This window comes from Tupaia chinensis, unplaced genomic scaffold (genome assembly GCF_000334495.1).
Source record: "Tupaia chinensis unplaced genomic scaffold, TupChi_1.0 Scaffold000146_1, whole genome shotgun sequence".
Lineage (NCBI taxonomy): Eukaryota > Metazoa > Chordata > Mammalia > Scandentia > Tupaiidae > Tupaia > Tupaia belangeri.
In genome coordinates, this window is record NW_006159616.1 from 14,798,246 (window position 1) to 14,814,081 (window position 15,836).

Consider the following 15,836-nt stretch of genomic DNA (forward strand, 5'->3'; position numbering starts at 1 on the left):
CACACACACACACACACACACATACATATACATATGAAACTAGAAATGGAAAATTATTGACGATAACATGCATGATTAAGCCACTGTGCAGTATATTCTGGATGGGAAATCACATTTTGTATGCTGTGATGATACTTAGGGAATTAATGTAAATTAATTAATTAAAATAAATGTTTCAGAAAAAAAAAGAAGAAAAGCTAGTTTGTTACTCACAGCTATGAGGCCTGCTGTGCCCTAGGTGGCCACCAGGGGAAGCAAACGGCTCAGTCAGGAGGAAAATGTGGGCAAGGGCCTTCACTGTGGATTCCCTAGGAAGGAGTAGAGGAGGCTGGGTCTGGCTAGTCAGCTTAATTCAAGTGGCTGTGTCGCAGAAGGGCTGCCCAGGCAGCATGGTGCCTGGCCCTGGGGTGATCAGCGCGGGTGGGCAGTGGCCAGGGTGTGAGAGGCTGACGGAGGAGGTATGCAGCGTGGCCTGCATTGGCTGGTCTGCATGGGACAAGGATACGCTCAGGCAGGGTTCCTTTGCTCTCTCTGAGAACTGGCTAACTCAGACTCAGCGCAGCCCCAAGATGTCAAAGCATCAAGTGCAGAAACTAGAAGCCGTGGTTATTACAGGACAGGAGGGGTGATGGGTGCAGGAAGCCGAGCTCCAGGAGGTCTTGAAGGAACCAGGAAGGCCGTGGTGTAGGGTCCCATAGCGAGAAGCAGTGTCCCAGGTACAGGCAGCAGGGGTGAGACGCACACCTAAGCAGGGCTGCACAGGAGGGCATGGAGGACCCAGGCGTAACCCTGGGTGCCCCGTGCTGTGTCTCCTCACTGCCCGGCTTCCCCTCCAGGCTGGCACCGTGGAGCGGCTCGGCAGGCGGCAGCTCCTGCTACTCGGATACGGCATCTGCGGTTCGGCCTGCGTGGTGCTCACAGTGGCACTCCTCTTCCAGGTGGGCTGCACTTTCCTGCCCCCTGGGTGGGTGGGAGATTGCGGTGGGAAGGGCGAGGGTTGGGAGGTTCCCTCAGAACCAGCAAGGCCCAGTGCTTGGATCTCGGTCTGTCAGCCTGCACGTCCCCTTCATGGACAAGTGCCTTGTGCCGCTCACATCCCGCAGTGAAGTCACGGATGATTCCACTCAGCTGCACTCAGCAGTGCAAATGCATTCGTTCGTCACGTAACGTGGAGACACGCTCCGAGAAATGCATCGCTAGGCGATTTCATCCTGTGCGAGCATCACCGACCTCTGGGACAGCTTACGGTACACCTAGGCGCTTGGTATTGCCTGTGGGACCCCGGGTGGACGCGGTCTGACGCTGGTTGAAGCGTCACCTGACTGCAGGGATAAAAGATGCAGCAGTCAGTACAGCAACCATTGGCATGGCCGCGTGATAGCATCAGCAAGTATTTCGGCCTCGGCGTGATGGCATGCACCCTACATTTGTGCGAGACTTGTGTGTCCAAGCAGCACCGCAGACACGCGAGTAACAGCTGCCCTACAGCGTTAGATGGAGTCACTTCACTAGGCAATCGGGGTTTCCAGCTCCGTGACTGTCCTGTGAGACCGCTGCCATGTCCACGGTCTGCCGTGTGGTGCGTGATTGTAACTAATTAGACGCGACGCCCTCGCGCTCGCATAAAGGAGAGGCGGAGGCCACCCAGCGACAGAGCGTGCATCTTACCATGCGAACGCCAAGGCACAGCTGCACTAGGAAGCGCCTGCCAGTAACGAAGAAGTGAAGACTCAAGGGGAGTAAGACCCGAAGTCGCCCCATTGGAGAAGTAAACGAAAAGAGCAGAGGTCGGCACTGACGCCAGACTAAGCCCGGGGAAGGACAGGCAACGGCAGCTGACCCATGCAGTCGTGTGCGATTAGAGAAGCCTTAACAGAAGGGGGAACGAGTACACGCAAGGCTTCATAGAGGATGAAGATGGAGGAAATGAGGGAGGGACGTGAAGTTCCTGCAAACGAGCATGGTCTGATTCGTCAGTGTAAAAACCAGCCAACTTAATCGAGTGGCGCTTTAGTGGAGCACATCTTAACGCTATTTAAATCAAGCAGTCGTCCCCGGACTTCCAGACAACTCCGGCCAACCGCATGGTTGACTCGGTATTTAAGTTCTGAAAAAGGGAAAATGAGGTACAAAAATGAAAGTGAAAGAACAAGATAGAGAAACCACTGGATTGGTGACGGGCTGCGCAAACAGCCCACCAGGTGGGCTTCCCGTGACTGACTGAAATGTGGCGGATGTGACAGGCTCTGACTTAGCAACCAGCTCAGGAAAGGGGCCTAACAGCTACGATTTCAGCTTATCTGTAGGAATCCACGCGTGGGAGTACAACGGCCATTTTAGGCCAACATAGTGTAATTTAACACTGTGTTCTTTAAATAATCCCCAGTTATTGGGCAGAGGCCTCCATCCTGAAATCTCCCCACAGGTCAAGCTGCATGTCTGTGTCTAATACTACAGACCTTGGAGAGCAGATCAGGGTGAACGAGTGAAGGAACGGCGCTAGCAGACACTACAAAGTAGTTGGGGGCAAAGTAGTATCACAGGATGACAAAAACACACAGGCCTTCCAAACACGAAACCCAGCATTTTTAGCTTGTCATTGTCCCAGCATTTATTATCCATGTTCTACAGAAGTGAAAAGGTTGGCCATAATATGAAATATTTGTTAAACATTCAGCCCTTCGTGTCCCTCGGCTACCCGCTTGCCGCTGTTGCTTTTGCAGTCACTGAAGCACTGCATGAAGCCCTCGCCAGCGAGAAGTAGGTGGCTGGGACGGCGAGCCTGCTTGATCCAGGGACGTGTGTACTTGTGCTCCCCAGGAGTGCTCCCCTCGTCCAGTGGCACCTAGAAGGCTTCTCTCTGGATCATGGAGGATCCGGATCCCAGCTCCGCCCCCGTTGGTTGTGTGACTTAGGCCATTGCTTGATTCCCGAGGCACCCAGGGCCCTCAGGGTCTGTGTCCGGGGCTCCCTGCTCTGATCCCACACGTGTGGGATTGAAACCACAATGTCCGTACTCAGGCAGTTCACAAAGATGGGTGAACGTTTGGGAAGTGCATAAAATGACACCCGGCAAGAATAGAAGTAAGAGGTAGGCATTCCTCCTGCACCGTGCTCTCAACCTGGTAGGGTGGAGGGTGTCAGACGTCAGTCCTGTGCTCATTTTCCTTCCTCTCTTGCCCATACAGCCTTCGAGGCCCGTGTAGGGGCTCAGAAACCCAGACGTGGCTCCTTCCTGTGGCAGGAAGGTGTGACTGGTGGGTGGACCCATCTGTACATGGGGCTTGTGGCTCAGGCTCTCAGACTCCAAGGTCAGGGCCTCTAAGCCCAGATAGCCCTACCTCTCCCCACAGAGCAAGGTGCCTGAGCTGTCTTACCTTGGCATCATCTGTGTCTTCACCTACATCGCCGGACATTCCATTGGGCCCAGTGAGTACCTGAACTCCTCCCCCACCCCGCCTCCCTCCGGGCCTGACACAGTAGCTGTTCGACACTATTTGTTGAAAGAATGGATATCTTTGATTCATGATGCTCAGGACGTTCCCTCCATCACTGTCCTCCAGACACTTTATCCTCCATTCTCATATAGATCCCATTCATCCTTTTTCCTTTTAGGTTTTTGTTTGTTTATTTTTGTTTTTATTTCTGCTATAGGGCACATGATTTACTGGACAAGATAGAGAGAGAGAAAGTGAAAAATCACCCCCCAGGAGGGATGGTCATAGCACAATCCCTTCTCCTCCATTCTCCTCTTGGAATTTTGAGTATGCACATACATGTCCCCAGCGTATTTTCCAAGCTGCCAAATCCAGGACTTGAATGGCACACTTGCTAGGTGGCATCCATCCGCCTTAGCCATCAAATCAACTATCTGTCCCAACCCCACTTGCTTTTTTTTTTCTTTTTGAGAGATTTTTGCTATAAGGTGGGTGCGTTTGACACAGAGACAAAGAGACAAAAAACAAAAGATCGCCCCCCAGGGGGAATGGCCATGCCGTGATCCCTTCTCCTCCATTCTCCTCTTGGAATTTTGGGAATGCATGCACACATGCCCAGCATGAGTTTCAAGCCACCTAGTCCAGGACTCAAACCATGATCACTCATGTGGGAGTCTAGTGACATTACCACTGCGCCATCTGCTGCCCCCCCCCACTCACACACACTTATTCTTAAAGGCTCAGCCTAATTTTCCTTTTCCCTGATGGCCATTCAAGTTCACAGTCATTCATTTAACAAACATTTACTAAGTGCCAACCAGTATCACAGCCAGGCATTGCCCCACCAACTTCTGTGGCCCTCAGAAGTGCCCGGACTCAGGTCTGGTGCCCAACAAGGAGATGAGCCTTTGCAGAGAGAGAGCTCGTGCCAACCAGACTCCCCTAGAGGCCCCTTGATCCATGTACAAATCCTCCACACGCTTGCTTAGCCCAAGCCACAGCTCACCCCAGGCTGTCCCCGACCATCAGCTAGTCTTTTATTGCCATGTCCCCATGTCCTCAGCCAGCAGCTGTGGGCCTTCACCTGAGCCAACCTCTGGGACAGCCTGAGACCAGCCTTCTCTCACCTGTGTGTCCTGCTGAGACTCAAACCCCATTTTCCATGCCTGGAAAAAGGTACCTCTGACCCCCCAAGTTTCTAACGACATTCCCTGCAGAATCTTCATTTTAAAAGATATGTCCATAAACCAGAATAAAAGCCCTGGTCCATCCAACACACATCAGTGGAATACCTGCGTAGGCTGTGCTGTGCTGGGCACAAAAACGAGACAGACACAGCCTGTTTCAATGTGAGATTTGGGGCGAGAAGCCTTGCTGGTGTGCCTCACACATGGAAGCAGGCCCGCCTAGTGGGAAAAGTTTTGGCGTGTGTAGGAGACCTGGCTCCAGGTCACTCCACCGCTTCCTGCCTGTGTCACCCCGAGCAAGTCACTGTGCTTGTCCTCGTAGAAGAACACGAGTAATCAGACCAGCAGGTGCAAGATCAGACTGAGGACTGCTCTGACGTTTGAGCACAGCCCTGAAGGACCACTCAGTCACTATGGTCCCAGGGGGAGAGGGAACAGAGCAGACAACTTTCAGGGGCCCCTTCTCACTAGATATCGCAGTTTTGCACTTGAGTCCAAGGTCAGCTTCATCTTGGAGCTTTGAGTTTCCCTCCATGTCCATCCACAGGGTGCATTTTCTTTCTCTCTCTCTCTCTCTTTTTTAAAAGAGTTATTTTATTTAACTTTATTTATCCATTTATTTCTTGTAATTTGACCAGAGAGGGACAGAGTAAGAGAGAGAGAGGGAAAGTGAGAAAGCAAGCCACCAGATCAGGGACTCGAACTGTGGTCAGCCATGTGGGAGTCCAGTGCCCTTAATCATCAAGTCACCTGCTGGCCTCTCTTTCTCTCTTTTTTAAGTTTACTTCTTTCTTTTATGAGAATAAGAAACAAATAAAGTAAGACAAGTACCCTCAGCCAAGTCTCACACATCAAACCTCAGCCAGCGTTCAAGCAAGCCAGGATCATGAGCACACGTGCCTGGCGTGCTTGGGTCGACCAGGGAACCAAACCCATGAGCTTCCACGTGGATTTGGCATTGCTTGAGTAGTGTGTTACTACTGCACCACCCAGCCAGCCCACGCGCATGTTCAGTGTAGACAGGTCACCTCCTGAGGGTCAGAACTAGTTAGAGGGAGGGGTAGAATCTTATTTTCTCTGTGTGTGAAGCCACAGCTATACACCCAGAACATAAATAGTTAGACAGTAAAAACTGTGGTATCAGAATCTCACAGGGAGGCTGGCTCTGTGGCCCAGTGGTAAGGTGGTAATGCCCTACTCAAGGGAAGCCAGATGATACATGGCAGCTTGGGTCCCTGGCCTGGTAGGCCTGAATAACTCAGGGTACACACATGAGCGCTCAAGTTCTGACGGGCTGGAGGACTGGAGAAAGGCAATGGTGGGGTGACTAGACCCTGTGGAGGGTGCTCCCCTCTCTCCTCTCCTTTCTCTCCTCTCACATAAACGCACACATGCTTGACCATGTTTTGTTTTGTTTTGTTTTGTTTTTTAAATAGAATTATCGGTCTATTTTTTTAAAGGATTGTTTTCAAATAATGTCATGGGGAGTGGAAATAGGAAGAAAGATGATTTTATACTTTAGACAAAGGGATGATAATGAGAAATGGTCAAGAAAAACTTAGACCCGAGGAAAGGTGTAGCCGGCAGACCCACCACAGGACAGCACTTCCTGCTTTCCCTCAAAGGCCTAAGAATTTCTAAATGGCACCCACATAGAGGAGGGACTTTTAGAAACTCCTCCACACCAGTGAGGGAAGGCCCATTCCTTCCGTGAACTCACTGCTATTCGCTGCTCCCAAGAAGCCTTCCATCCATTTCCTTCCTACAAACCTTCACTTGGCATAGTTGATCTAGAAGAACCTCAGCAATGGAAATTTAATTCTAGATTCTCGGTCTCAGCTTTGGCCCTAACTGTGCCCTCATGTTGTGGGCAGGGGTGGGGCTCCTTTCTTCCCAGTTCCAGCAGGGCTGCCCAGTCAGCTCTGCAAGGTGCTCAGTGGTCTAGGTTGCAGGCAAGGATTGGCTGTCCCAAGCCCTAGGGACTCTCAGAGCTGTCCTCCCATCCTGTGCTCCCTGCACTCCAGGTCCTGTCCCCTCAGTGGTGAGGACCGAGATCTTCCTGCAGTCCTCCAGGCCAGCAGCATTCATGGTGGACGGGGCAGTGCACTGGTTCACCAACTTCATTGTGGGCTTCGTGTTCCCATCCATCCAGGTGAGCAAGGCCCTTCCCCACTCCGCCCCACACCTGGGGGACAGAAGGGACACTAGGGTGTGAGCACCAGCTTCCCTTCTAGAAGAACATCTACCCATTCAACAAGGAGGGCAGCTTCTGGAATTTGCAGGGCCGGTGAGGCCAGAGCAGCCGTGCAACCCCACGACCCCCGATGAAGTATTCTGGCTTCCTTGAATAACTAGAGCTCCCCATTCAGACCATGAAGAGCTCACTTCTTAGGGGCAAAGTTCAAAGGCAACAGAGAACAGGCTAGAACCAGAGGCAGCAGACAAGTTCCCAGTCACCTCCTCCCCTTTCTGAAGCTCCGTACACCAACTCTCCTTTCCTGACACTTTAGGGGCTTGGAGGCCATCAAGTTCCTATTGTTAAAAATGATTTCTTTTTGATATTAGTGCAGGATCCAATTTTCTAGCTATTTATTCCTCCAGGAGTAAAACAAAATTGGCCACCAGGAAACTCTTTTGTGACTCACAGAGGCCTCAGCCAAGCCTCCCTGCGTGGGTTCTATTCTCCACCCCTCCTGTTTCCTTCGTCTCTTGATCTAGGAGGTCATTGGTGCCTACAGTTTCATCATCTTTGCTGGAATCTGCCTCCTCACTGCTGTTTACATCTACATGGTCATTCCTGAGACCAAGGGCCAAACATTTGTGGAAATAAACCGTGTTTTTGCCAAAAGAAACAAGGTGGAGATTCCAGAGAAAAAAGAAGAAATCCCAGACGTTGGGCCCTGCGTGCCCTCCACACCTGCCAGGGAGACTTCCTTTTAATGCTCTCCGGGTCGTCCACGTGCCCATATCCAAGCGTGCTCCTGTAGGAAAGGGGACCCCCTGCCCCAGGCCTCCGGGGAAGATAATGGGTCTGAGGCATCAGTGCCCTATTGCAGCTTGAAGACTGGAATGTTTAGGCCCTGATTCAGTTGTGAAGCGGTTCGCTCCCAAGGCGAACCACGGGGCAGAATGACATAGGGGGCAGGCAAGCACCTGAGTGCTGATGGATAAGATTCAATTCTCTGATTCTACATTGACGCCACAATATGAATGATGCATGGGAGCATGAGCGCTTGGGGTTTTTTGTTGTTGTTGTATTTTTTTGTTTGTTTGGTTTTTTAAAGACAAGAGTCTTGGGACCAGCAGATGGTATAGTGGTTATGTGGCTGGACTCCCACATGGCTGACCTCGGTTCGAGTCCTGGACTCCATGGCTCGAAAATCACGCCGGGTGCGTGTGTGTGCAGGCCCAAGATTCCGGGAGAAAAATGGAGAAGGGATTACGGCATGGCCACCTCCTCTGGGGAGGTGATTTTTCACTTTCTCACTGTCTCTGCCTCTCTCTCTCTGACAAGTGCATGTGCCTTAAGGCAAAAACCTTGGGGGGAAAAAAAAAGGCAAGAGTCTTTCCATGTCACGATCCTGCTACCTCGGCCTCCTAGCTGGAACCACAGGTACGTGCCACCATGCCTGACTCTTTTCAGATGGGTCTTACTACGTTGCCCAGGCCAGCCTTGAGCTCATCCTCCTTCTGCCTCAGCCTCCTGAGTCACTGAGTCACACCATGCCCGGCCTGGATGCACAGCTTTAAAGTAAAACTTGACAAGTTCAGCAATTGATATGGAAACTTGGATCCCAATCAGTGTGTCGGTTAGAGAATCAAAGAAGCTATAGTCAAGGTTCTGGATTCCACTGCCTTCCTGGAGAGGTGGCTTCCTGCCTCCACTCTGAGACCACGGGTTGTGCAACCGACCCTCTCAGCATTCACAGCTCTGAGCGACTGACCGCAGGGGCAGCTGGAAAGAGCAAGACCTGTTTCCAGTTTTAGCCGGAACTGCCTTCTTCCAGTAATTAACCAAAATGACGAACACAAATAGGAGAGGCACCCGATATATGTTCTCTAGGCCTTTTAGAAAACATGGAGTTGTTCCTTTGGCGACATATATGCGAATCTACAAGAAAGGTGATATTGTAGACATTAAGGGAATGGGTACTGTTCAAAAAGGAATGCCCCACAAATGTTGCCATGGCAAAACTGGAAGAGTCTACAATGTTACCCAGCATGCTGTTGGCATTGTTGTGAACAAACAAGTTAAGGACAAGATTCTTGCCAAGAGAATCAATGTGCGTATTGAGCATATTAAGCATTCTACGAGCAGAGATAGCTTCCTAAAACGTGTGAAGGAAAATGACCAGAAAAAGAAAGAAGCCAAAGAGAAAGGTACCTGGGTTCAACTAAAGCGCCAGCCTGCTCCACCCAGAGAAGCACACTTTGTGAGAACCAATGGAAAGGAGCCTGAGCTACTGGAACCTCTTCCCTATGAATTCATGGCATGATGGGTGTTAAAAATAAACTAATCTGTGGTCTATAAAAAAAAAGAAAAAGAAAGAAAACAGGTCCCAGGTAAACACTCTCCCTAGGTCATGTCAGTTGGTGTCTTGCTTGGAAACACTGAGAGCACCACATCACCTTTCAGCACCTACAACCTGGCCTGCCTCTGTCATTTCCCCGCTGAGACCCTGGGTTGGCTCCATCACCCAGGATGGTAAGGCCCAAGCCCTTGGTCTAGCGTGGGTTTCCTGCCCCGACCCATGCACTTTCAAACTTCTGTGCCTTTCTTCCTGGGGCACTTTCATGTGCCCTCATCCGAATTATCAAACCCTGCCCAGTGTTCCAAACTCAGCTAGAGTGTGCCCTTAGGGCTGCTCCTGTCCTATCCAGCAGCAGGTCTTCTCCTCCCCGGACTCGGAGATACTGCCTACTTTTTCCCATTAATCCACTTGTCACATCACACGTAAGTCTACCTGTTGCCGTTTAGAAAATGACCATTTAATGGCTTAAAATAATAAAGTCATCATCTCTCCTGGTTCCTGTGGTTCTGGAATTGAGACAGGATGCAGTGGGAAGAGCTTCTCTCTGCTCCTTCACATCTGGGGTGTCCACTGGAAGACTCAAAGACCTGAGTTCAGACTCATCCAATGGCTCATTCATTCACATTTCTGGTGGGTGCTGGAGGTTGACAACCAGCATGTGTCCTGGGCTTCCTCATACCTCAGGAGCTGGATTCCTGAGGGTGCAAAGAGGGAGAGACAGACAGGCAGATAGAATCTCTCTCTCACACACACACCCATACATACACACTCACACACATGTACACATACACATAACTTTGAAAATCAGGTAACATTGGTTCTGCCAGATTCTGTTTGCTAGAAGCTGGTCATTAACTCTGGCCCACATTGCATTGCAGAGTGATGTGGGGAGATTAGACTGCAACTTTTGAACAAAAGAATGTCAAAGAATTTGCAGAAAGATCACCACAAGATCCTTCTTTTTTTCCAACTTTTCCACCTAGTCCAGCCCTTAGGCAAGTTAGTTCCTACACCCCTCTGAGTTTCATCTTCCACCTCCAAATTGACACTGACAATATTTGCCTCATAAGTCAGGTGGAAATGTTTAATAAGTTATAAAGCATTTTACCAACATCAGGGGTTATTTTTATAATTATTGTTAAGTTTATCTGATAGCTGATCCTCCCGCAAGCCCATCCTAGAGTCCCCACCAGGCCTCATTCTCTGTCTGGATCCATACCAAGTCCTGCCAGTGACTAAATTGGGAGGTCCAGGGTGTGGATCCAGCAGGTGGTGTGGTAGCTCATTCAGAAGCCTAGTCCCAGGGATTCTTCCCAAAGGATGGTTCCTCCCTTCTGATCATATGCACTAGAGGTCTTCCCCATCTGCCATGATGGGCCTGCCCTCAAAAGGAAGCCCAGCTCTCAGAGTACTGAGCCTACCTCGTGGACCAAGAGCAAACCAACAGAGTGTTGGCATACTACATGCAAGGTTATCTAAATGCATTTGCCACTCTCTGGAGTGGTTGGTATGAGTGAAGAAGTATAGTTTGGAGCTACATATAAATAGAGCTAACTTGCTTCTACCCAATAGAATATAGTAAGGTGACAGAATAATAAGGAATTGTTACAAACAATTTTAGGCCAAGAAACTTGACAGCTTAAATGAGATGGGCAATCTCCTAGAAAGAAACAAAATACCAAAGCTCACTCAATAAGAAAGAAAAATCCTAAATAGTCCTAAACCAATTTTAAAAAGTGAATGTGTGTTTTTGTTTTGTTTAAAAAAAAAAAATCCTACAAGAGATAAAAGCTCTAGGCCCATATGACTTTATTGGTGAATTCTACCAACTCTTTAAGGAATAAAAAATCCAGTATGACGTATGGCACAAATTCTTCCCTAAAAAAAAAATGAAGAGGAAGGAATACTTTTCAGCTCATTCTATGAAGCCAACGTTACTCTCATACCAAAACCAGACTGAAGACGGTAAAGAACTGGCTCAACTGCTGTGGTGTGGACAGTAGAGCACTGTTGTCACAATAATGGAACCATACAGGAAGACCTGGGCTTGGCCTGCCCCTGATCTTGGCGGGCTGGAGAGCTAGGGTTAGGGGCTGCTGATTGTCGAGTAACAAGACTCTGCAGGATCTCTCTGTCTCTCAAGAAATAAACTTTTATAAATTACAATAAAAATATATTAGAGGAAAACTAGTCAGTATCCTCACAAGAATAGATACAAAAATTATTAAACAAATTTTAGCAAATAAAATCCACTAATATAAGGATAATAATGTATTCTGACCAAGTGAGGTTTACCTCAGGAATGTAAAGTTGGCTTGGTCCTCCCCAAATTGATCTATAGATCCAATACAATGCCAATACAAATTCCAGCATGTTTTTGGGGAGGTAGAAATTAACAAATTGATTCTATGATTTATGCAGAAATGCAAAGAGCCTAGAATAACAGAACTTTGAGAAAGGTTAAGTTCGAAGACTAATATTACCTGATCTCAAGACCTGTTACAAACCTCAGAAATCAAAGCAGTGTGAAATGAATGCAAAAATAGCAATAAATCAATGGAACACAAAGGATCCTCAGGAATAAGCAGGTGGTGTGGTGGTTAAAATGCTAGATTCCCACATCGCCAACTGAGGTTCAAGTCCTGGACCTGGCAACTTGAAAATTATACTGGGCATGTGTGCATGCATGCTCAAAATGGCAAGAGGAGAATGGAGGAGAAAGGATTGCAGCGTGGCCATCCCCCCAAGGAATGCTTTCTCACTTTCCCTCTCTCTGTTTCTGTTTCCAAGGAAAAAAAAAAAGAATCCATAAATAGACCCACACACATACAGACAACCGAGTTTGACAAAAACATAAAACAAACGAACAAAAAATGAAAGGATGAAATTTGCCACAATGTGCTGGGGCAGTTGCAACATAGTCATATGCACCAAAATAATAATAATATTAAAATAAGGCCCAGCCATGATGATGCAGCAGTATCTATCACAGGATGTGGTTCCTGGTCACCCTTTACACACTAGGCACTCACACACGTGCCCATGATCCTGGCTGGCTGGGAAAGGTGGGTACCTGTCCTTCTCTCTTTTTGTCTCTCATAAAAGATAGAAACTTTTCCCAAAAGACTCAGAATGGATCAAGGACCTAAATTAAAACCTTAAACGATAAAACTTTTAAAAGTGAACATAGGAGATAAATCTTTGTGAGCTTGGGTTACACACACACACACACAAAAAAAATAAAAATAAAAATTTTTAAAATAACAAAAGCACAACCCATAAGAGAGAATACTCAGAAATTAGATTTCCACAAAATTAATAACTCTTGTTACTTGAAAAACACTGTTATGAGAATGAAAAGACAAACTACAGACTGGTCCTTTTATATGAGAAAGGACTTGTCTACAGATGTACACATGTACAAAGTATAAAGAACTGTCAAGAGTCAATGATAAGGAAACTACTCAATTTTTCCAATGGGCAAAAGATTTGAAAAGACACTTCACCAAAAAAGATATTGATGGTAAATAAGTACATGAACAGATTTTCAATATTATTAGCAGTTAGAGAAGTACAATTTAAAAACTCAATAGATATCACTCCATACCCATTAAAATATTTAAATCAAAAAGACCAAATACATCAGAGGCCAGTGGTTGAGGTGCTAGTCTTCCACATAGTTAAATACTGTTCAAATCCTGGACCGGGAGGCTTGAAAATCACACCAGGCACATGTGCGTGCATGACCAAATCCCAAGAGAAGAATGGAGGAAAAGGGATTGTGGTGTGACCATCCACCTGAGGATGGGGGGCAGTTTCCCGCTTTCTGTATGTCTCTGTCTGTCATGCACCCTAGAGCAAAAATCTATTTAAAAAAAAAAAGACTAACTACATCAAGTGTTGACAAGCATGTGGAGCAACTGGAACTCTCATACACTGCTGGAATGAGTGGAAAATGGTGCAGCCATTTTCAAAAGCAATTTGCTGGTCTCTTAAAAAGCTAAACATACATCTGTAAAAGGGATCAAAGATCTAAATTTAAAGCCTCAAACTATAAAATTACTGGTAGAAAATACAGGGGACACACCGGAAGATAGCAGAATAGGCAAAGATTTAGGGTTAGGATTAGGATGGGGTTCCTATGAATATTCCACTCTTAGGTATTTACCTATAGAAATTAAAGTGTGTGGGGGCCAGCAGGTGGCATAGTGATTGGGGTGCTGGACTTCCACAAGGCCAACCACAGTTTGAGTCCCAGACTCAGTAACTTTAAAATCACATTGGCCACGTGTGTGTATGTGTCCAAAATCCCAGGAGGAGAATGGAGGAAAAGGGATAGTTCCATGGCCATTTTCCCTGGGGAGTGATTTCTCACTTTCCCTCCCACTCTCTCTCTGTTGAGCATACATGTCCTATGGAAAAAATAAATTAATTTAAAAAAGAAAAGAAATTAAAGGATGTGTTCATACAAAGATGTGTGCAGAAATGTCCATCACCTTTTCCTTTGTAATAGCCAAAATATTGGAAACAACACAGAAGTGCATCAAGGTAGATGGATAAACAAATTGCAGTAGAGCAACGCAACACAGGTGTACTCATAAAAAAATAAGCGCTACCACTATAAATTACAATACTGATGAAACGCAAAGTAATTGTGCTAAGTGAAATACGTCAAAACAAAAAGGGGAAAAAAGGACGTGTTGTATTATTTCAGTTATATAAAAGTATAGAGAATGCCAACTAATCTGCCATGGCAGAAAACAGATCAGCGATTCCTGGGGGAACTTTTGGAGGTGATGGAAATGTTCATTATCTTCATTGTGGTGATAATTCCCAGTGTGTATACATATGTCAGGATATCAAATTATACATTTTGAGTAAGAGAAGAAACGATCGATAAAAAATATTTTAAGATTTACTTAACAAACCATACCATTTCTAGGCAGTGGTGCACATGGTGGGGAGATGATGTAATCCTGAAAATCAGGGGATCTGAAATCGAGTCCTCACTTCACTATAGACATCCTGACCTCAGTGCCATTCCCTGAATGTCTCTGGGATTTCTTTCCGAGGCAGTTGCATGGGAATGGCATTCCCTCCCCTCACCCACCACACCCAGGCCGCAGTCTCCGAGGTCAGAGTTCTTGACTGCTCTTGGAGGGGTGCCCTAGAAGCACGTTTAGCCGGTGTTCAATAAATGCTGGTTGATCGGACTTTGTTCAGGGGTCAGGTGACCATGGCTCCAAGTTCCAGCAGCTGCAGCCTCAACAGGTTTAGGGTCAGACTGAGTCACCCCACGAGCCATGCCGCTACCTCATGTTTCGTTTGGAAGTGAGAGCTAGGTCTTTGTACTTTACTTGGCTCATACGATCACACTAATCTTCCTGCCTAAGCCCAGGTGCTGCAAAGGCCTGACTCTGCAGATACGGAAAGATGCACAGGTCAAGGTTCCCAGAAGGCGTAGGGTGAGGCACCGGGCATTCCATCTGGTCACGCCCACAGTTACAGTTGGACTTGATGTGCCAAGTTGGGTGTTTTGTAGGAGAGAGTGGAAAGCCCTCTAACAAAAACTACCTAAATAGAAATCCATACCAACTCAGACTTCATGCATAACAAAACATATTGCTGGTTGAAAATGAATTATGTTCTAATTATTAATGCAGGATCTACAGGGCCTACTCTTCTCTATACTAAACTGATTAAGATTTAAATTGTCAGGCTGGCTCTGTAGCCTGGCAGTTAAGGGAATCGTATCCCACATCACCAACTGAAGTTCAAATCCCTGCCCTGGCAGCTTGAAAAACATGCCAGGCGTATATGCCTGCATGCCCCAAATCCCAATGGGATGAGAAAATGGTGAAGGGATTGCAGGGTGACCATTCCCCATTGTGGTGTATTTTCTTTTTTCATGTTTCACAACTTTGAAAGAATATTCTAACTATTCTATAAAAATTGAAAACAACATATTCAGTTACAAATGTGTTAAAGGGTAAGGCTGAGCACCCTCTACACACCTGGTCACAGTGTAGACACAGGAGTCCACAGCTAGCATACACTTGGAAATCCTGCACGCCAGCTGACAACTGGATACACCAAACCCAGGGCTTATAAGACAGGAAGAACGGTGGGAATCAAAAATGGGAGTTACCGAGAAGCAGGACCTGACGCTCACACACTGAACTTTTTAAAAAGCCTTCTCAGGACCACCAGTTAGCGTAATGGCTATGTCTCTGGACTCCCACAGTCGACCACAGTTCAAGTCTCAGACCTGGTGGCTTAAAACTCACGCTGGGCGCATGGGCATGCATGTCCAAGATCCCGAGAGGAGAATGGAGGAGAAGGGATTGCGGTGTGGCCAGTCCCCCTGGGGGGTGATTTCTCACTTTCTGTCTCTATGTCTCTCTCTCTCTCTGTCTGGCGAGCGCACGCGCCCTATAGCAAAAACCTTTTCAAAAAAAAAAGCCTCCTCTGGCAGGCCGATCTGCTCAGAAAGGTGCTGACTCTGGCTCCCTGGAGATAACCTGCACCCTCCAACGGCAACATGTGGTCTGTCTGTCATGAGAACAAGCTCCTGCCTCAGCTGGGACAGCAGGGAGCAACACGGTTTCTTCTACACAGGCCTCGGCCCAGCTAGGTCTGTAGGGATGAGTGACAGCCCAAGTTCAATGCCCTCACAAGCG

At 47.4% G+C, this 15,836-nt stretch overlaps 1 protein-coding gene across 1 annotated transcript in view; it reads left to right on the forward strand.

The window, feature by feature from the left end:
- The window catches only part of SLC2A7 (solute carrier family 2 member 7), a 24,891-nt gene extending 17,327 nt beyond the window's left edge, over nucleotides 1–7,564 (forward strand). Inside the window, exons 9-12 of the mRNA XM_006145375.1 lie at nucleotides 837–938; nucleotides 3,354–3,429; nucleotides 6,649–6,776; nucleotides 7,343–7,564. Coding sequence (XP_006145437.1) covers nucleotides 837–938; nucleotides 3,354–3,429; nucleotides 6,649–6,776; nucleotides 7,343–7,564 — 528 coding nt within the window. The remainder of the gene's footprint in view (nucleotides 1–836; nucleotides 939–3,353; nucleotides 3,430–6,648; nucleotides 6,777–7,342) is intronic.
- The last annotated feature ends 8,272 nt before the right edge of the window (nucleotides 7,565–15,836 follow it).